This window comes from Phaenicophaeus curvirostris, chromosome 4 (genome assembly GCF_032191515.1).
Source record: "Phaenicophaeus curvirostris isolate KB17595 chromosome 4, BPBGC_Pcur_1.0, whole genome shotgun sequence".
In the NCBI taxonomy this organism is placed as follows: domain Eukaryota; kingdom Metazoa; phylum Chordata; class Aves; order Cuculiformes; family Cuculidae; genus Phaenicophaeus; species Phaenicophaeus curvirostris.
Window position 1 is genome coordinate 54,576,398 of NC_091395.1, and position 22,278 is coordinate 54,598,675.

Consider the following 22,278-nt stretch of genomic DNA (forward strand, 5'->3'; position numbering starts at 1 on the left):
ACATGTCTTATGTAGCTGTGATTCTGCTCAAATCAGGGCAATATTCCTCTATAAAACAGACAAGAACAGTTCTATCCAGTGTTTTGCCATTATAGCATTAACAGCTCTGGTAAACACAAGCACATATTACTGGCTGTTGTGACAACTTGTGTGCAGACTCTTGGATAAAAAAAAAAAAGAACCTTACTGAACTTAACCCTTGCAAAATCTGAACTGAACTTTTGACATTTTTTCATACTGTATTTCTGTATTGGTCATTGATAATGTCACAGAAATATTTCTCCTTACAAGACATTAGGCTCAACTTTCTAGAAACTCCCTCAAAACCTCTAAACCTCCAGTTCTCATCACAGAAAGAAAAAAGAAGACGCTTTCAAACATTCTGAGCATTTGCTTCACTAGAAAAGAGGTGACAGTGCCGTCTGCTGACTCTTACTCTGCATACAGGAATTTATTTTACCCCATGACCAGGAAGAACAGGTGGATGAGGCACTCTACAGAGAGCTAAAAGTAGCCTCATGTTCGTAGATCCTGGTTCTGATGTGAGTCTTCAGCCACCCAAGTATCTGCTGAAGGAATAACAGAGCAGGGCAGAAGCAATCCAGAAAATTCCTGGAGAGCATGAATTACAACTTCCCAACCCAAGTCACACAGGAGGTGATGAGGAGACATGCTCTGCTGTACCTCATACTTCCCAAAATGGAATGGCTTAATGGGGATATGAAGGCTGAAGGCACTTGGCTGCAGTGACCAGGAGATGGTAGAGTTCAGGATCCTGAGAAATCATGCAAAATGCAAGATTACAGCCCTGAACTTCAGAAGAACTGATTCTGGCCTCTTTGGGGATCTACTGGAAAAAGTACCATGGAATAAAGGCCTTAGCAGGAAGAGGGTCCAAGAAAGCTGGTCTTTCAAAGACTACATCCTTCAAGCTCAAGAACAGTCCATCCAAACAACCAGAAAGTCAAATAAAAACACCTGCATGGATGAACAAGGAGCCTCTGGTACCAAAGAAAGATCCACATAATGGCACATAGAATTACTTCTCTGAACTGAAAACAAGAACAGAAATTACTCTTCTGTTTTGGCATTTCTCTGTAATGTTTTGGCTTTGTATCTGCTGAAGAGGGATATCCTGTGACAGTATTACATTAGCTTCTCATTATTTATCTCTTACATTCTCAGAGGGAATGATGTGCTAACGCAAGGTATCCTACAGAAAGAAAGTAGTGCTGTGTCAGTGGAGAAGGAGCTCATGAAGGAAACAGCACACCTCACTTACAGTTCCAAACACTTTCAAATTACCACACTGCAAGTGCAGAATAAAAATACAAATAATTTTTAACCATACAGTTTTCAACATCAACAATAATGTCAATTGCATCACATTTCTGATGAACATAAGCAAGCGTCAGACTGGAAGCCTTTGGGAAGATACATAGGATAGTGGCATGCATGTTTTCATTTAAGCCATCCCACTCCTACAGAAGCCAAGCACTCTGACCAAGCTGTTCAACAAGGCTGTTGAAAAAAGTTCAACATGCTCTTACCATGAAGGTAATACCCTGCAAGCATAGATTTACCGGAGTGTTAGTTTCTCCTCAGCTTCCACCCCCATTACTGAACACAGTGTACATAATCCCCATCTATGATATCTATTAGTATTCTTCGTAACTTCCCTGCAGATAACATAATGGAATCCAGCTCCATTCCCGAGCACCTACAAAGAATATGCATTAATGCTTCAGCCCAACCCTCAGGCAGAAATTATTCAGCCATGAGGCCTCATAAGGATGTCCACTGTATGAGGGTGAAGAGATAACAAACTCCACTATTTGTAACTAGTGGAAACTTACTGAGATTAAGAACTGCTCCAGATCCTATGTCTGACAGATCTGCATAGAAAAGGAACTCTAACCCATAAGAGAATCTCTGCCTAGGCTCCTGGGTAAACCTGTCCTTTTAGTACTAAGTGGAGTGCAATGATCTTCATATGCATGGGATTATTTTCAAGTAATGTGCCATGGAGCACTTCTCCAGAAAAGCCGCTTTCATCCTTCCCTACTTACTTTCCCTATACCAGCAGGGAAAATGAGCCATATGCTGCCATGATGATACAACAGAAACAATTATACAAAATCCTACAGAGTGAAGACAAAGACGGCAGTAGGGCACTGCCTTTTCTTTCACTTCTTTAGAAAAGCAGAACAAAGAATTCCTTGCAAAGAATCCTGACACTATTTAATACCAACTACCTATCTACTGATTTCTTCTCTAAAGTGGATATGTTGGTAATGGAACAACAATGAACCTAACATCCCTATATACATATCCAGCAAAAACATTGCATGCATTCCCACACGCCCATCAAGTCTAGATTTTAGCTAAATACTACCCAGAAAAAAATAATCTCCCAATGGTTTTGTATTAAACAGTAAGGTAAACCCTCACTAATGAAGTATATGTTCTTGTTAAATTTGCATATATAAAAGCGTACAACTACAGCCAATGGACTACAGTCTGTCTGCAATGCTGATGCTAAACCCCTAACCATTCCTGGTTTCCTGCACTTTCTACCACATCCCGCACTTTTTCTCTGTCTGCATTAAGTTCAACTTTTTTGTCCTCCTCTTCAAAGCAATTCATTGTTTGGTCTTCTACTCACCTGCTTTCATCTCAACATACTTCTTCCTAGACTACTTCTCCCGCAGATGTCCTTCTGCTATCTTTTATTCTACTTATGCTCAGGTGAGGATATATTCAGAACTAACTTGCAAAGCCACATAATACCTTCTACTTCAAATCCTCAGTCAGACCTGACCTAATCTGAAAACTTTTTGTCAAACATAGCCCTACTACAGATAGACGCAAAGAACTGTGGCTCCTGCAGTTTACAATATTGTTGTAATTAGTAATCATAGCTGGAGGGGGACACTCAAATAAAAATAAAGTGTCATCCTCCCAGAATTTTGGATGCCCAAGATTGCAGGGGAACGTGTTATGAACGTGTAAACTCTGTGACTGAATCTATTTAGACTACCGCATGTCTTTGACAAAGCTGAAACAAATATAGGGGAAAAAAAAAAGGCAAGAGTGTCAGCACAGGAGTCTGCTGAGTCACACAGGCTGCATGCAAAGGTCCAGTTTCTAATATTCTTTTCTTCTGAAGCTGAACATAAGCTGCTCAACATAGTGCTAAATTCTTCCTTCCAACTCACTTCTTCAACAAACAGCTCCCTCAGTTTGTTACAAAGTTGTACAATACACTCCTGTGCTTGCAAGCTGGTATCTGCAAAACAGGTAACATCAGTTCACTCCCCTTGATAAATACATAAATGCCAATTAGCTACAAGGCATTCTATGACAATACCCAGAGCAGAGTAATAACACCCTATAAGCCATAAAGGACTTACTTAAAAGGTAGACTAATCATGAATTGCACTGGATTTCAGCAAAACAGACAGGGCTTCACTTTAGAAGGTAAGAACACTTGGTGTTTCCCTGATCCTTCTGTTAAAACATAGGTCCACAAATGCTGATTAGATGTTTACATAACTAGGAACCGAGCTTACAAAAGAGTCAAGAGAAACAACCCTTGCAATCAAAGCAAGTTAAGAGAAAAGAATTCAATTTCTCTTTTGAAGTGGAGGGTAGTTTTCGAAAAGACAGATAGCTGTATGAATCTGGAGCTAAGCAGTTAAAATAGGTATCCAAAAGCTCTGGATATTATCTCCGAAAACATGCAGATACAGCTGCAGATTTAACTAGCGTCTTATTCTGTTTTTTTTTCATTTCAAACATTTCCAGGAATTCAATCAAACATGATGAAAAAGTACTTCAATCTTTTGTTGCAAATGCAAATGTACTGGTCGTGATCAGTATTGCGTTTTAACCATAATCCTGTAAGCCACAGAAACAAGTGCATAAGCAAACTGCAAAATGCATTTACCAGCTTCTATTCAATGTCAAGTCCTAAAACATCTATTCCTTATTTCTGCTCCATTACATACATTTCTACATTTTAACTTGACAGGATTTCTCACTTGAATGCTTACAGTTTACAACGTATGTGCCTTCTAATTTACCAGAACTGCCTTTTTATCAGGGAGGAGGGGGAGGGAATGGTTGGAGTGGAGGGTGGAGGGGATTTAACTAAAGCCGTGTCCATATGTTTTGAGCTCAAGCTTGAGACCATGGATTTGTAACTGTACAATGTTTTCCTATTGGGCAGGTTGACGTAAATGCCACATTCAGTGTATATTCACAGGATATTTCCAAGGTGCTTCAACAGAACACCTATGACTCAAGCAAGCAGCATATAGCAAGATGCTTATTTCCAATATCATAACTAGAGGCTATACCCAAGAGGTGAAGGATACGTCACTGTTTTGTTCCCAGTAGATCACTACAGCTTTGTGCCAAATCCTACTCACCTTACTTGTTCATGAGAATTATTGTCTCACATTACTCTTAAACAAAAAAGAGATTGATTACTTGTAGTGCTTCCACCTTTTCAGCAAGGACACTACTTGCTCCTAGGGAATGCAGACATAGCCAAATCTCACCCACAGTGAGAGATGCCTGCACCCCAATTCCTGCCTCATGACATGTCGCAGTCACAGCTCTGCACCGCGGCCCCTTTCCCATTCTCGGGTACCAGATGCCAGGCTCTGTGGATTACAGAGATAGGAAGAAGTTCACACAGTGTCTTGCGGTCAGAGATATGCTGCATATGGAGGCTCCACCCTACCCCCTCCTCTTTCTGAGAAAGGAGGTATCTCTATTTCCCAGTCACAGAGGTCTCAACTCGGGAAAATAGGAATTTGAGACATCTGACCGTAGGATTAGATAAAGTTCAGTGACTCAAGGGTGAAATCCTAGCCCTGGTGACTTCAACAGAAAAACTCGCACCAACTTGAGGGCCAAGATTTCAGCCCATATCCCAAAGTGTTTTATAAGCCGATGAAATTCAGGCTCTGATCCTGTAGGAGATTTACACACCTTTCACTTGACATACTGAACAACTCAAACTCAACTGACCATAAAAATCAATTAAGCGATGCTTGTTGTTAAGTTTTAATATATATCCAGTCTCTAACTGTAAATATAATCCTAAGATCTTACACTGCAGCAAAAAGTTTCAAACAGCACAAAAGCAACTCCATTTTAAAAGAAGTAGCATTGACTCTTCCACATTTACATCAAACTCTATAAAATACATGATAGTAGAAGAAGGATGAATTCTGCAGTACTGTTCTGAGGGCTACTTGCTTGCTTTTTTTTTTTTCCTTTTTACTTACTTTTGTCTGATCATCAGCTTTAAATACATAGCAGATACTTCGCTGATTTGCTGTCTCATCCTTTATCAGACAAGCAAAGTAGCTTGGATCGTGGCTGTTGTGAATCAGTTTGTGGACGTGCTGTGGCTTGTATTCAAACAAACTTGAATAAATCAAAGGATCCCACTGCTGGACTTTCCCTGTGTCTGGTTCACACCGCAAACTTGCTGGTGAAACATAAAGACGGATTTGGCTGACGCTAGGTTCTTCTTTGGAAGACTTTGTACTGAGCATCCGGATCTCTGCCACAATCCAAGGCAGCATTGACATGGTGGTTAGGGAATGCACTGGCAGAGAACCAACAAGCTGGAGACTGAAACTTGCTGAGAAATCAGGAGGTGTCTGATACTTTTTAACTTTGAATGTTATTGGCTCCATTTTAGAGTCCTTCAGGGAACCTGGACTAATTCACCAATATTTCAGTTCCATGGAATGCCAATATCTGGATGGTTCCTTCAATTAAGGAACAGAAGAGCTCTGAAAGAAAAAGAAGCAGTTACGTAGGTGCTAGAAGCCCACTGTAAACAAACTATCAGTAACGTAAATATTTAACAGCTTAACATCAGGAAAGACATACTGATCATCTACCATGACCAATCTACCACATTTCTCCTACACTGGGCCTTACTATTTCAGGTCTAACAAATAAAATGCTACTAAATACATTGTTTGGAAGAAAGTCAGCCCTGATTTACAAGTTGCACTCTTGCAAAACCATCTAATGAGTAACTAAACTTGAAAATACATAATCTTTCTAGCCTGTGTCTGTTTAACGGGCAGGCGCATATGGATTGCATTGGACTATTTCAATCCTATTATCACAGAAAGAACACAGGTGAGCTATTCTGACCTTCATAACAATTGAAGTCGGTACTCATCAAGATACCTTCACATTTGGGGAAGAAAAAAAAAAAAGGAAAAAACAGGTCATCTTTCTGGTTCATAGGTGGATGATTTTGAATTTGGCTATGAACATAGAGTTGTCTGCTTGGGTATAGTTTGCCAAATGATCATGGGCTGTTACCAACCAGACTTTTTTGTTAAATAACACCCCAGAAATTGACTGATCACTGATAAACTTGTCAGATAGCAGAGACAAGCAGCAACCCTGACAGCATCCCACTAAAAAGATAGATGATGGCTCACAATTCGTTACTGCATTTTAAGGCATGCCAGCCAATCAGGAATACTTAATGTTTGCCATATTGATATTGTATCATTTTCATTTCTTAAATACTAAGTGGAATGAAGTTACATACAACCCTGTCATAACTCTGTCATACCCAGCATCTATTATTCTACCGTTATTACATATTAGTAGTTTTAGTGACAAAATACAATAACTGCATTTATCTTAAATAACTGCATTTATCTCAATTATTTTGCAAAATATAGTCTATGAAGGCACACAGACTGGCATTTGTTATACTACGATGTTTCAACTCCTCATTAATTGAACCCTGTTTCAGCTGTTGCATTATTTTGTGTGAGGCTGATGAGAAGCTGACAGGCCTATAATTGCCTATGTTTAAATAGCATGACACTAGTTTACCCTCAGCCTTATGAGAGTTTTCCATGAAAAGACCTATTAAAAACAACATGAGGAGTCCTAAGAACTCCTTACAAAACATTTTTAATTATATTTGAACAAGTATTTAATAAATGGCATTTGTTTACTGCGACAACAGCATTTCTTGTCTCCGTTATTCTACAAACATGATCAAAACCAGCAGTATTTTTCTTATGAGTTTTCAATATTTGTCCTTGTAAAAATATTTTCAAACTGAGTTTCTAGCAGAGCTTCACCTTGTTGAAAATGTTGAAAATGAAAGGAAGTTCTAGGATAAAAAAAAAAAAAACTTTAAAGAAATGTCTAGATGGAAATTAATTTTGAACTAAATAAGTGCAACCAATTTACAAATGTCCAAGTGGGGAAAAATGTTTCTGCAATAACTGGCAAGCTGCAAAACCAAGAGAACTGCAGAAACCATGTGTTTGGGTACTTTCATTGTTTCAGAACTTGTGCATCCTTTGACAAATGAACCCTGTGGCAACAGTAACAGTTACAAGGGTGCCAAGTTTAGCAAGAGAATCCAATAGCGAAAGTTTTAAAGACATAACTTAAAGAAATCATCAGACGTACCATTCTAGATGTGCAGAACATTTTTTTTTAAAAGTGATTTTGTAAACCTCTGTGTTTGCATATGTGTGTATGTGTGTGTTTGCGTGGAAGTGTGGGACACAGGCAGATGTGGGAAAAAGGGTCATGAAAATCCAGAACCTGTATGTCTCATTTCAATTATACTACAACTCTTTTTCAACTTTTTTGTTTGCTTGTTTCACAAACAAGCAAGAAAATAACCATCTTTAAGATGAATATAAATGCACTGTATCATATGGGGTATCAGTTTCAGGAAGCTTTTTCAGACCTTATCAATGAAGACTGCCTAACACAATTATAGTTGCAGTTTTGCATCTGTCAAGAATCAAAACTGTATCGTCTTCTTTGACAGTATTATCAATTCTTTCTCCTTAACCGTAACAATGAAAGACAGATCAGGAACCACAGGGAAGGTAATTACAATGGAGTGTAGTTCAACACACAAAAACTGAGTTTTAGCTGTTAGTATTCTCGTCACTTAGTGGCATACATAATCATCTCCAGGATAAGAAAGCCTAAGAAAACTCCCGTCTTAGCTGAAAACAGGAGAACTGAGCTACTGCGCAGATGATGACCTGCTAGCCACATACTTCTGTAACAAATTTCTCAATTGTGTTTTCTCAGAACTCTTCTTTAAAAAATGCAATTAAATAAAATGCATGTAAAAATATAACAAAGTCATCCTCATTTAAATCAACTTTTCCAGGAAGGTAAGTTCATTTGGAGTACCACTATCTATCATGCTCTTTTACCCTAGACTTACAAGGCACTGCAGCCTCAAACAGGAACAACTATCACAATATAATACATTATTTTGCATGCTAACTCTAAGGACCGAATAGTATTTTAAAAAAAAACAGGTTGATACTCTGTCATAATCCCAACAAACATTGTACTGCAGGAATGTATTTAATATAAATGCAGAGCTCCTTGGCATTCATCTCTTTTTAACAAAATAAACACTTGCAAAGCCAACAGCATAAATATTCCAATGTCTGCATTTGTTGTTTCTAAAGAAAAACAGTTAATACTAACTCTACAGTTAACTAGATGATAGAATGCTGGGGTTTTTTTCCCTAAAGTTAAGAAGGGCTAAAAGTGCAGATTCTCAGAGACAAATTTAGCAGTGTCAAAAGGTCTCCCTATCCAAGCCATATTGTTATGTATGTTACCCTTCTGCATGTTCTATCCCTCTTTTCCAGCCATTTTTTCTTTGTTTTCTCCTCCTGTCATCCTTATCTTAACTTACATGAAAATCCAACCAGAAATTATATCAATTTCATGTTGCCAGTGTTCGTGTCCTACACCAAGGACTATATTTTACTTTAAGACCATGAAGTATTTATGTACACGCTTAATTTAGACATAAAAATAGTTCTCTTCATTTTAACAGGCCTATTCCCGGTCATAAAATTAAGGACACATTACGGCCAAAGAGTGTCCATGCTCTGAGCCCATCTCTGTCTGCCCTGACTCCACCACTCAGAATTTTGTCACCTTCATGCTTCTCTGGTTGCCAGCTCTGCAGTCACCAAACCCGTTTACCACCCATCCTAGTACAATAGGTCGAACAAGCTTTCTCTTCCTCCCAGGCACCTCACTGATTAACTCACAAACAGCTTCTTCAAAGCAAATGCTTATTTCACCTTTAATCCAAGAGAGACTATAAAAGGTATAAAAATGTAGTTGCCCCCTTGTTTCTTTCTACCCAAGCTTTGATCTTTCCTTGACAGCTCCAAGTGCCAATTTGGTTCTGTTAACTCTAGGCCAGGAGAAGGCTGCCAGGCTTTGCTCTGCAAGCAGGCTGGATATCTGCGGTCGTACTCCCAGGGCTCTCACAACTGGGACAGCTCCTTGTTCTATTCTTAATCAGCATCTTCTGAAGGATCTCCATTGCTCTTGCTCTCAGAGCTGAGAAGAGATTGGGTGGCACTCCTCAGCTAACAGCTTTGCTGCTGTCTGAGCGATTTTAATGTTGCCATTCTTTAACCTGCTTTGATTTAGCTGTATTGGCTCCATCAGCATAAAACCAACCAGGTAAACTGTAGCACATATCACATTCACACAAACCACACTAATAAATCTAACCCCACCTCCTATACCAGGAGACACTAGACTGACTTACTACTGTGAAAGATACACACGAGAACATTTGTGTGTTCTTTGTCCTCAACTTCTCTTTCACTGTCATCAACCCAACCACTCCTCACAAGTGGGGAGTGGGCTTACAAAGCATGCAACGCTAGTCCTGTTCTAGCAAAATCTGATACTGTGTTTGAAAAAAAAAAAAAAAGAAAAACCAACAACACAAATATCAGGCTTGTGTTCTCCTGAATTAAGTTGTATTCTCAGCATTTTATGTCACCAAAAACTAAAGTGAATGTCTTCAGAGACAAGTCAGGGTGATTGCAGGACAGCATGAAGGGGGCCGCTACAAAAGTAGGTACTTCTGCCATTCTAGATCCAGAGGAAATACTTTGAGGACAAGGTGCATGCTCTAGGTTGAATGGGGCCAGGTCAACAGTGAAGTTAGGAGGGAGAATCTCGTGGGGTATAGAGAACAGACTGTTATTAACCTGGGAGAGTGGGAAACTGCAAATCAGGTTTTGGCAGCCAGGAGCGGGCCAGGCAGATAGACTTAAGCAAATAGAGAAAGAAAAGAAAAACAGAGAAGGGAAAGAGATTGTTCTGAGCCAAAAGAATATATATAAAGAAAAAAAAAAAGCAGGAACTGCAACAGTGGTGAAGAGTTAGCCACCTTCTGTTGTTTCTTCTGGACTGGACTAAGTTCAATGCAGAGATGCAGCCAAACGTTTCAGACTCTTGTGCAGAAAACAGGTAACTATCGACCTAAACAAGCCTTCATTCTCCTGCAGCCCATCCCCTGGCTTAGTAGTAGCTGGAGTGCTGGGACCCATAGCAGCAGTGACAAGTTAAAAAGATGCATCAAGCAAAAAAGCAGTCAGAGCTTCCACACATCGATGAATTAAATGATGAATCTGACCTGTGATTTATCAAACAGAAAGACCCCGGCTTCCTCAGCCTTTGTAGATTATCTGAGAGACAACTGTGCAGTTACTCCACATCGGCTGGTGAGGTGAACTCCACAACAGGCTGCTGAGGTGACAACACAGTTGTTCTTCTGTAAGTCAGTTTTCTCTCTCCTCTCCAAGAGGATACGCAAAACTTCCAACCATATATCAAGGTCTTATGAAAAACAGCTCGTCTTAAAGAGCACAAATCTGTTCAGCTCTTCTCTGCACAGCATTAGTGCTGAACCCTGCTGACAAATGGAGCCAGAGGCACCGGTACAGACTGCACTTCACTGCTGATTATTTTAGCAGAAATATCATACTACTTGAGGATTATGAGGAGCGGTGGCCTGCAGCCAGAGCTCTGGAATACAAGCCAGAACTAAATACCACTGCTCTCCCTCTCAGTCTGATCCCTGACCAAGATGTACATTGTCTTCACTCATGCTGAGAGATCTGTCTGTCCACCTTGCAGGGTATATAGAAAGACACAAATGAGAGTATGTGATAAGTATATCATGATATAGTCACTGCTGAGAAGGGGTTCTTTCACGTTTCCATCAATATGCATGAAATTACTCTCTTCTCTGGTACCACAACACACTATCCATTAAATTGTTTTATGGGGCAGCTAGTTGCAGGCTTTATCTTTTTCTTGGCACTTCAAACAACATTTTTGGCCTATTTTCTACAATTAAATATAGTTTATATATCACAGGTTGCTCACAGTTTTCAAATAGTTCAGTTTAACTCAAACTGGCACTTGGAATTACAATGCACCCTTCTGTTGCAAGGTTGTTCTTTCTATCTCACAGCCACTTATTATCTCCTCTTTCCTTCTGGAGCTATGGTTTGCTGTAGACAACAGCACGTATAAGTCTAGAAGTCAATTCACCTCTGGAATTATTTTTAATTTCCATTCTTTTTTTCATACGCATGCATTAAATGCAGAATAGAATCCTGGAAAAGTCAATGTTGTTAGCAGCTTCAGACGTGGCCCTGGATAATATTCCGTGAAGTACTCTGAGCAAATAATTTCATTTTGTGGTAACAACCACACCTAAAATATTTACCAATACAGCCAGAATTTATCTCACTTGTCAACCCGGTTAAAAAAATTAATAAGGCTTTTAGTAGAAAAATATTCCAGCAAAACGGTAATACGTTCCTGATTATTATAAACATACATGCTTCTGATCAGCTCTCAAATGGAGAAAAGAGCTCACGGTTCCTGCTCTTTACACCTGTTGCTATTTCCTTAATAAAAATCCACAGAAATCAACACGGTGATAACTGAGGCCAGAACTTGGATATTTTAGCCTCATATTGACCCAGACAAAATACTGTTCTACCACTGCAATGCAATAAAATAAAAACATCCTTGCAAAGGAAAGCTTGTTAAGTAAATTACATTCTGAATGCCTTTCCTTTCTACTCAATTGCACATCTACAGCCAAAACACTTGCATCCAACTCTTCAGTTAACCAAATTACCACGGGTCCAGTCACTGGATGTGTCTCATATTCCTTCCAACCCATCATTTTTCTCACCTGCAAGCACTGCCACTTCGGCACATCACCCAGCGCGCTCAGCATTTCTATCAAAGAAGCCGTGATGATTTTTCGACTTGGGCAATCGCAGCCCTTGCAGGCACACTCACACCCGGCAGCTCGGAGGTATCTGTGACTCAGGAGGTGTACATTTCTACTACTTTTGACCCACGGCGTCCCGTTCAGTCTCCGGGCTCAGCGGCCAATCCCACCACCCGCACGGCTCGAGGCTCCTAGGGCAGATCCGCCCCGGCAGCCCCGCTCCCAAGCCCCCTCGGCAGCCCCGACCTCCCCAGACCCGGGGTCGCGTCCTCCCTCCGGCGAAAGCGGCTTCAAGAGGTCGATCCCTCCTTAAGGCAGGACGCGGGTTTAAAGGGGGGGGAAGGCGCCCCCCCTCCCGGCTCCCCGGGGACCCCCCGACCGTCCCCCAGCGAGGAGCTCGAGATCCGCGGGTTCGAGACCCGCCCCCGCCCGCCTCAGCGCCTCCACTTCCTCAAAGTGCCTCCCGCCCCGCTCACCGAGGCCGGAGCGGCCGCCGCTCGCGCCGTCCCGCCCGCGAGCGCAACGTGTGGGAGGCGGGGCGGCAGCGGGACCCGGGCGGAGCGCGGGGCGGGGCGGGCGCCGAGTCACTGGGTCGTCTCAGTTAGAAAGGACCTTAGAGATCATCCAGTTCCACTCCCCCTGCCGTGGGCAGGGACACGTCCCACCAGAGCAGGCTGCCCCATGAACACCTCCAGCAGCCACGGCTTCCCTGGGCAACCTGTGCCAGAGCCCTCATCGTGAAGAATTTCGAACTTACATCTAGCCGAAATCTCCATTTTACACTCTTTGCCCCTCGTCCTATCACTAAAAGCCTTTGTAGACAGACACCACCCCCACCTCCCCCCCAGCTTTCCTGTAGCCCATTTCAGCTACTAGGAGGTCTCAATAAGGTCTCACCAGAGCCTTCTCTTCTCCAGGCTGAACAAACCCAGCTCTCTCGGCCTGTCCTCGTATAGGAGGTGCTCCAGCCCTCTTGAGTGTATTTGTAGCCCAAAGAGGGAACCGTTCTGAAAGGGAAAAGCGTGCAGAAAGGTGGAAGCAGCACTGCACCTGGGATCTGGTGTGGTCAAGCTCTCTTGCGGGCTCAGCTGCTCTGAACTGCCTTCACGACTTCCTCCCGCACACATGCCTCTATATATATGTATGTATACGAAATCGCTGCGAGGCTTAGCATAAGTTGATCTTTCAGTTGCCAGAGAGGATGAGGAATAAATCATAGAATCACTAGGTTGGAAAAGAACTCTTAGATGATAAAGTCCAACTATTCCTATTAACCACTGAACCATGTCCCTGAGCATCTTGTCTACCCGTCTTTTAAATACTTCCAGGGATGGGGAATCAACCACCTCCCTGGGCAGCCTATGCCAGGGCCTGATGACAATTTCTGTGAAAAATGTTTCCCTGATACCCAGTCTGAACCTCCCCTGGCAGAGCTTGAGGCCATTCCCTCTTGTCCTGTCCCCTGTCACCTGGGAGAAGAGGCCAGCACCCTCCTCTCCACAACCTCCTTTCAGGTAGCTGTAGAGAGCAATATGGTCTCCCCTCAGCCTCCTCTTCTCCAGGCTAAACAACCCAAGCTCTCTCAGTCGTTCCCCATAAGGCCTGTTCTCCAGCCCCTTCACCAGCTTTGTTGCTCTTCTCTGGACTCGCTCCAGAGCCTCAACATCCTTCTTGTGGTGAGGGGCCCAGAACTGAACACAGGATTCGAGGAGCGGTCTCACCAGTGCCGAGTACAGAGGGAGGATAACCTCCCTGGACCTGCTGGTCACACCGTTTCTGATCCAAGCCAAGATGCCATTGGCCTTCTTGGCCACCTGGGCACACTGCTGGCTCATGTTCAGTTGCTGTCACCAACACCCCCAGGTCCTTCTCCTCCAGGCAGCTTTCCAGCCAGACTTCTAGTCTGTAGCACTGCATAGGGTTGTTTTGCCCCATGTGCAGGACTCTGCATTTGTCCTTGTTAAACCTCATGCCATTGGTCTCAGCCCAGCAGTCCAGCCTGTTCAGATCTGCTCAGCAGATTGATGATTCCCCCCAGCTTAGTGTCATCTGCAAACTAATTATACTCTTTTCTGATGAAGAAGGCACCCTGTGTTCCTGTTTTGCAAACACTTTTGCACTCAATTAATTTGAAGTCTTCTTGGCAGTAAGAGCGCTGCTTTACTTACTTTTGAGCCTGTGTACATTTGTAGAATCTGAGCTTTCTCAAGGAAATTCACTGCATGTGTGCTATGCTGCGAGGGGAATGGTCAAGCAAACTGTCAGATGCAAGCACAGTGTTGCCTCAGATTGTGAAAAACAAGTCACATTTTGGTGTGTAAGCACATCCCCTACTTGCAAAGCAGTTCTAACTAGACAGCTTTTGCTTGCTAGATGTGCTTTTATAGGATCTGTGATGTATTGAATGGAATTATGAAAGCACCAGCTCCCTCAGAGCACTTGTTCCCAATCTGTACTCAGTTTGTGGTTTGCTGCTTCACCTCAGATATGTGTATAGGTACAAGTTACACTTGTTTTTCAGTGACATCCTTTGCATTCCTTAGGAAAAGAAATGCTACCTCCCTGCAAACCGTGCCTATGTTATGTTTTTCAATCATCACAGCTAGGAACAACACTCTTACTTTGAGAAAAGTCCCCTGTTTTCATTCAAGTGGATATAAAACACTTCCCTACAGTTAACAGGAGGCAAAGCAAACCTGAAGTGTTTATATTTGGTAAATTAGAGATATCGCTTATATATATATTGGGCAACACCTTGAAAACCTATTTGGTAACAGTCACTCATTGGTAAGGTGGGGTAACTATAGTATCTGAGTGTCTCAAGAGGCAAGGAAATTTTAGTGTAACATTTCCAACATTTTGTGATAATTTTATTTTAGAATATTTTGCCTTTTTTAACTAACTAAAAAATCCAGATAATAAAACTAACAAAAATGTCACCAGCCCAACAACAGATGAAAATGTTATAATAAGAACATCATATTACTAATGAGATAGAGCAGAGAAAGACAGATGTCATGGTAAGCACCTAGTGCAAACTCCACCATATTCAGCAGTGTACGTGTAAGTGAGCATTCATTTCATTGCTAGTAACATAGACATAAAATGGTGCTATTGCAGAAATCAAACTGTTTGCAGAGAGGGTTTAGAGCAACACAAAAGAAAGAGTTTAAATTGTATCAGATGAAACAAAGAGCATTTAGGTATGAACACGCTTTGGTGCGACTGGTGATAACAAGGGAAAAAAAACGCTCACGGAACAAAAGAGTGCTTCTGAATAGCCAGGCGGTAAAGCTGCAACTGTTCTTCAAAGTCTGTCCTTGCAGTAGAAAGGTATTTTAATGTTATGTAGCTCATGAGCTGTGTAAGGTGACAGGAAAATACATAAGATGAGACTGTGCATAGAAAGCACCTTCTCTTTCTGGATTTAGCACTTAACAGGTCTGCAAGTTGTGGTCTCCCATTCTCATGATTCAATATCCACGCTTTCCTGGAGGTAGATATTTAGGTGCTTTATTTGAAGAACAAAAAGGTCAGTCTATCTTTCGTGTCTGTTTATCCAGGATGCAGGAAGACCAGTTTGTTTTCTCCTGAAGTCTGGGAGTGTTTAGCTTGCCTCCCAGAAAAGCTTCCTAATCAACAGCCTTCAGGCTACATTGGACAGCACTGCTTCCCTCTGCTTCCTGATGAAATTGTTATTTACACAGGGGGGGAAGTTTCATTTGTGAAAACAAGAGAACAAGAATAGGAGTTGTACATTACAGTCCCTAAAAAGTAAACCCTTCCTTGTGTTTCAGGTACTCGAAGTCCTGTATTCCAGTGAAAGTCCTGAGAGCCAAATTTCCCAATATAATTTTCAATTTTCTGGAACAGTTGGGGTAGGATTGTAGATCAATGCAAATTTAGGCTGAATGGGCCTGGCCATGTGTGAGGGCAGAACTTGGGGCTGCTGTGACTGTGGATTCACCCTTTGAATTGCCATGAGGCAAACAGGAAGTTTTATGTTTCCTCCCAAGATGCTTTCAGAATTCAAGTTGCTCTCTAGTTGGGCAGCAGTTGAGCAGTAACTTTTTGGATTATGAATTTGAATGCGAGCACCTACATTATGCTTCAGCTGCATTATAAGCCTCTGTGCTCTGGATTACCCAAAATGATGAATTCCTATTGCTGTTATATAAAACAGTCTAAGTCTTTCTTGGTGGTTTGTCTCATTGAATTCTGTTTAGTACCTTATTAAGGCCATGATACTGTTTTGCAGTGCTTGGACTTAAGTGAGCTCTTGATGAAGTACTACATTCTTATGCAATGACATTGTATCTCCAGATGCTATTTATATATAGTTCCAGACATTTCATAAACAAAATTTGAATTATAACTGTTATTATAGCACACTTGCCTACTTCGTATGCTGCTTGAATGCATGCCAGTGACATTAGTGATTATCTTTGTAGACAAGAGGCTTTCTGTTATCATGAACCATGAATAAAAAATTAAGGAAGAGTTGACCTGCTGCTACAGATCCTGCTTGCTGCTGTCTCTGTGGTTTTGCACATTTCAGATGTCATGATTAATCCTCCCTCTTCATTCCCATAAATACATTTGAAAATTACTTACTAGTGATTGTGTGAGTATTTTAAGTTTTTCCTTTTGTTTGGAAGCTGTTGTTGCTATGCCATCATTTCTATTGCATTTTATTTAGGTGGGTGTTAGGATACAATTGGACAGTTTAATAGGCTCATCCCATTACGCTCAGTGTTCTGATGGAGCATGAACTCGTTTCAGTTACCTGGCAGTTGCTATACAAAACAGAAATGCTGGCTTCCACTTGGAAGTTGAGCAGAAGTACTATACTTGATGAATTTGTGTGCTTATATAGTGTAAAGAAATACTGTGAAGGAAAGCAGTTCAGCTTAGTTTAATTACCCTTGACAACTTTTGTACTTAGGGGCAGGGAACTGGGTTTTTTTGGTGATTATTTTTATTTACGATTAATTTTTAGATTTATGCATGGCATCCAGGTGCCTTCGGCCACAGGATACTTAAAAGTCCCTAATCCTGTAAAATTTTAAACTGGTGCTTAACAAAGGTTAATATATTGTTTTAATGTTGCTATTCACAGTGACGGTTAAACAACGATTGTGTAAAATGGGGTTTGCTTATTGTTGATGTGTCAAAATAAAAGCCACAAACACTGCATCTTTGAAAAGCAATAGCGAGCAGGAAACTTCATTTACAGAAACTTTATAGGTGAATTAGTTACAGATTTAAGCAGATACTTGTATGACATGAAAATAATTGCTTATATATGTATTACATATTCTTTTACAGAAAATTCCAGTTATACTTGCATGATTTGTTGTTACACAGAGAAAGTCTCAAATAAATCCTTCCACAAATCAAGTACAATATTTGTGTTTTTCTTAATATGCTGTGAACTAGGTTCACAGCCTGTGAGGAAGGTGAAATGTATTTACTTCCAGCCAAACTGTTTGAAGAAGTACTTTAGTGAAGAAAATAAAATTCAGGGGTGAATTAAGTTGTGATTTGTAAACTAACTACTAACCTACAAGTCCATCAGTCCGCTCGTGAAGCATGACTCTGTTATGGTTTTTTTGACAGCTTTTAGTACTGTGCTAATTTCTTCTCAGTCTAGAGGTATTTCCCCCTAGTCCCATAGGTGTGATTCCCTATAGTATCAAACGTTTACAACTTTCATTGGAATTACATGTATTAATTAATTGCTCTTTACAACTACCTGAAAGGAGGTTGTGGTGAGGTGAGTATTGGTCTCTTCTACCAAGTAACAAGCTATAGGATGAGAGGAAATGGCCTCAAGTTGAACAAGCGTACATTTAGACTGTGTGTTAGGAAAAAATTCTTCACTGAAAAGTGATGAAGCATTGGAACTTGATGCCCAGGGAACTGGTGAAGTCCCCATCTCTGGAAGTATTTAAAAGGCATGTAGATGTGGTGCTTCGGCACACGGTTTAGTAGGCATAGTGGTGGGCTGACAGTTGGACTTGATGATCTTAAAGGTCTTTTCAACCTTAATGATTCTATGATTAATCTGTTAAAAAAACAGTGTAATTTTACAGTTTTGGTAACTTCAGGATGCGTCTTTAGGAGTAGCCAGGGCTTCCCTTCCACTCGAGTTCAGCCCAGACTGCAACCACTCTTTATTCTAGGCATGGTGATTTCCATTTCTGGGTAAAATATCAGTGCCTCTGCTCCAAGTTCACAGCTGGTTATTCACAAATTGCATTGGTCTGTTTTTTTCATATCTGTCCCAGGACTAATAATCTCTCAATTGGCTTCATTATCTTACACAACACTTTGATGGAGGAATTTGACCAGCTGTGAAGAAGCTGCAGCTTGACAGCCATTCCAACTTACACCACCAACTTCTCTCTGGTATACTCTGACTGCCTTTGTTTCAGTTCTTTATTTCAGTTCTAGATCCTCTTTCTCTGATGCAAGACAAGGTTAGTAAATACTCTAGCAACAAGTTTCATCTTGTAGTTCTTAAGTTTGTTGTAACTGTTTGATCAGCCTGATAAACTACTGTTTGGGTTTTTTTTATCTTCCTCACCCGAAGCTGTGAACTTCAGTTTGGAACAGAGCAAAGAATGGAGCAAGTAAATTCCTTGTCCCTGGGAAGACCGAATGATACAGACTGGATCATCATCTTGACTGTATCTTAACTGCTTCTGAGGATGCCCTAAAGCCATCTTAAGGATGTCTCAGTATATGTCAGCTCATTGCTGGCCCTGCTGTCAGACTTCTAAGACACCTGCAGAGTTGTCCAAGTGCAGCCACTCAGTGTACAGCACTGTCATAGTTTAGCCACAGCTGGCAACTAAATATCATGCAGCTGCTCGCTCACTCCTTCCCACTTCCAGTGGGATGGGAAGGAGACTTGGAAACAGAAAGATAAAATTCATGGCTTGAAAGAAAGTAAGTTTAATAGAACAGCAAAGGAAGAGAAATATAATAACAGTAATAATAGTAAAAGAATGTACGAAGTGAGTAACGCACAGTGCAATTGCTTACCACCTGGAAACTGATGCCCAGCCCATTCCCAAGCAGCAATGCCCCCACCCCTCAGGAATACCCTTCAGGAATTCCTCCACTTTATGTACTGAGCACGACATCACATGGTGTTGCATCCCACTTTGCCAGCCCGGGTCAGCTGTCCTGGCTGTGCTCCCTCCCAGCTTTTTGTGCACTCCTCGCCTTCTCTATGACAGACCTGTATGAGAAGCTGAAGAAATTCAGCTCTGTCCCGCTGCAGCCAGGACAAGCATGCAGTCTCTTGTGGGCCTCTGTGGGATGGCTATGAAGTCCCTCCTGTCTTGCCTTATGCCATCTTCAGCTGCTGTGTAGGACCTTCTGTATAAACTAATAAAAGTGGTTCTCAGCCTGATGACAATAAATCACAGCCTTGCTGTATCAGAGGGAACCGGTTTAGGGCATCATTTATGTGGAAGATCAGAGGGATGAGGAGGTTCCCTCCAAAGGTCTAGACAAAGAGAATGGTGAAGACAGCAACAACAGGGGCAGCAATATCATCATGGCTCTAGTATCAGCGTGTTAGCAGAAACAGACAGGCAGTCACCCATCTACACCAGCACCACCACGGCCTGCCGGCTCCTAGAGGAGATGACATCCTTAGGAGATCTCTAGGCAGGACAGAAGTAGTAAGTAATGCATGTAGATAATCCACAAATAACAGCAACAATCCAGCAGAAACCCAGCCTGTCATAGAAGCCTAAAGGGCAGACCGGGCCATCTAGTTCTCCTTAGCATCCCTCAAGAGTAAGGCTCCTTGACAGATAGCTGTTCAGCTGTTCAGATAGCTTTCCTAGAAAGTGGAGACATTAGCAAAATCCAGATCCAGGCTTGGCACATAGAGGCAGATGTAAAATAATCATGACTCTCTTGTCTGGGGAGATGTTCAGATAAATACAGAAAACAAATCATTCAGGACCTCTAACCTCACTGTTTTCAGACCTTCACCATGAATTCAGCAAAGCGTCCTTTACCACATTCTGTAACAAGCAAAATGCACTTACAATCCCACTTATGATTGAAAATAAGAATCATAGAATGCTTTGGGTTGGAAGAGACCTTAAAAATCATCCAGCTCTAACCCCTCTGCCATAGGCAGGGACACCATCAACTAGATCAGGTTACTCAAAGCCCCATACAACCTGACCTTTAACACTTCCAGGGATGAGGCATCCACAACTTCTCTGGGCAACTTGGTCCAGTGTCTCACCATCCTCAAAAAAAATGTCTTCTTTGCATGCAATCTAAATTTATCCTCTTTCAGTTTAAAACTGTTACTCCTTGTAACAGGCTGGATATCACAAACAAGTCAGACTTGGAAGCACCGACCCAACATCATCTAACCAGGCAGTGACTAGTTGCTGGGTTGGAAGCTTATGAAAAGCCATTTGCTTTGAAGCTCAGGCTGTGATGCTGTGCAGGAAACCATGTTTTGCAAGGTTGGCTTATGATTAAATCACAAGCTGCTTGTTCAACTCCAGCAAGAGCAAAATTTGGGTATGAGCTCAACATTCACCCTTCCACTTCGAGGTAGCTGGTACCTTGAAGTAAGGGCCTTTACTCTGTTCTGGTGACTGAGTGCATGTCTCCCCCTTCTCCTTCCAATCTGACCTGCGGCTAGAGACAGGCATGTGCCTGAGAAGTGCATGTGCCAGGCTGGTAGTGACAGACCGGTACCAGGTAGCACTAGATGACTCAGAAGTCAAAAAGTTCAATGCCACCAGATAAACAGTGCAACTCCCTGAAGCACCAATCACATCTGTATGCAGGCTGAAACAAGTCATAGCTGAATGTGAACGACATACACATTCCTCCCATCCTGATGCTGAGAAATTTCTTGAGCTTCTCAAGAGGTTTCTTCCCTGTACCCAGATGCACAACTGGTCCAGTTTTCAAGTTGTACTGGAAATAAGAGTGATAGAGAACTGCTGGGAGGATAATAAAGCTTTAAAGTTTTGCATTTATAAAGGTATGTAGCTATGGTTGTATACGTATGCAAGTCATAATTTACAGTTACCAGACCAGATGCCATTTCCCCCGCAAGCTTCATCTTTCTACTTATTCTGCCAGAACTGATGGTGCAGCCCAACATCAGACCCTACATCAAGCATTATCACACACACTCAAAAGGCAGTGCTCCCTTGAGGAAGCATGTTCCACATAGAAAAGGTCTTACCAGGAATGGCAGAGGGAACAAATTAAGGACAAGTTAGAAAAACCAGATGCCCCAACCTTCCTTTCTGCTTCTCATCCTCCTGCTGTTTCCTTTTAATCAATATGAAAAAGACAGAGGACGAGAGATCTATTTCCTTTCAGCTTTGTTCTCCTACTTGAGTCGATGAATACACAATCTCAACCTGCTATCTCAATTTAATCTACCCTTTTACGTTTTTTTCTATTTGCATCTCCTCTGCCTCTTCATAAATGAAAAAAACAGAACCTCATGTGCTGAGGGGCAAGGAAAGAAGAAAAGAGGAACCTTTGCAATAGAAGGGTTTGGGAGCAGTGGGTAAGTTTCCTGCTCAATTTCTCAGCTCTTGCCACATTGAAACTTGTCACAGAAACCTCAGAGACCCGGATGCATGCTGTTTTGTGCGATGTGTCTGCATCATTTCCTACTCTGGTCTCACAAACCTGTATGTATTATTCCAGGTCTTGGGCATCTAGGGATCCAGCATCACAGATACTGAAGAAGCAGAGCAAATGACACAAGGGAAAATCTGCTATTGAGAGGTACTTCATAGAATCATGGAATAGTTTGGGTTGGAAGGGAAGTTAAAGATCATCCAGCTCCAACTCCCCTGCCATGGGCAGGGGCACGTTCCACCACATCAGGCTGCCCAAGGGCCCATCCAACCTGGCCTTGAACACCTCCAGGGATGGGGCAGCCACAGCTTCATTGGCAAACTGTGCCAGCGCCTCACCACCCTCATGGTGAAGAAATTCCTCTTTACGTTTAGTCTAAATCTGCCCCTCTCCAGTTTATACCCATTGCCCCTAGTCCTACCACTAAATGCCTTTGTAAAAACTCCCTCAGATTTGGACTATGTTAAAAGCAAAAGTTGTCAATTTAATTCTTTAATAAT

The 22,278-nt window shown here is 41.8% G+C and overlaps 1 protein-coding gene across 4 annotated transcripts in view; it reads right to left on the reverse strand.

Annotated features, from left to right (window-relative positions):
• Nucleotides 1-12,318, reverse strand: part of TBC1D1 (TBC1 domain family member 1) — a 105,647-nt gene extending 93,329 nt beyond the window's left edge. For all 4 annotated transcript variants that reach the window (XM_069856177.1, XM_069856175.1, XM_069856176.1 and 1 more), the window contains exons 1-2: nucleotides 12,083-12,318; nucleotides 5,301-5,816 (exon numbers count right to left, since the gene is read on the reverse strand). In XM_069856177.1, coding sequence (XP_069712278.1) covers nucleotides 5,301-5,717 — 417 coding nt within the window. In that variant the 5' untranslated portion in view covers nucleotides 5,718-5,816; nucleotides 12,083-12,318. The remainder of the gene's footprint in view (nucleotides 1-5,300; nucleotides 5,817-12,082) is intronic.
• Nucleotides 12,319-22,278: the final 9,960 nt, after the last annotated feature.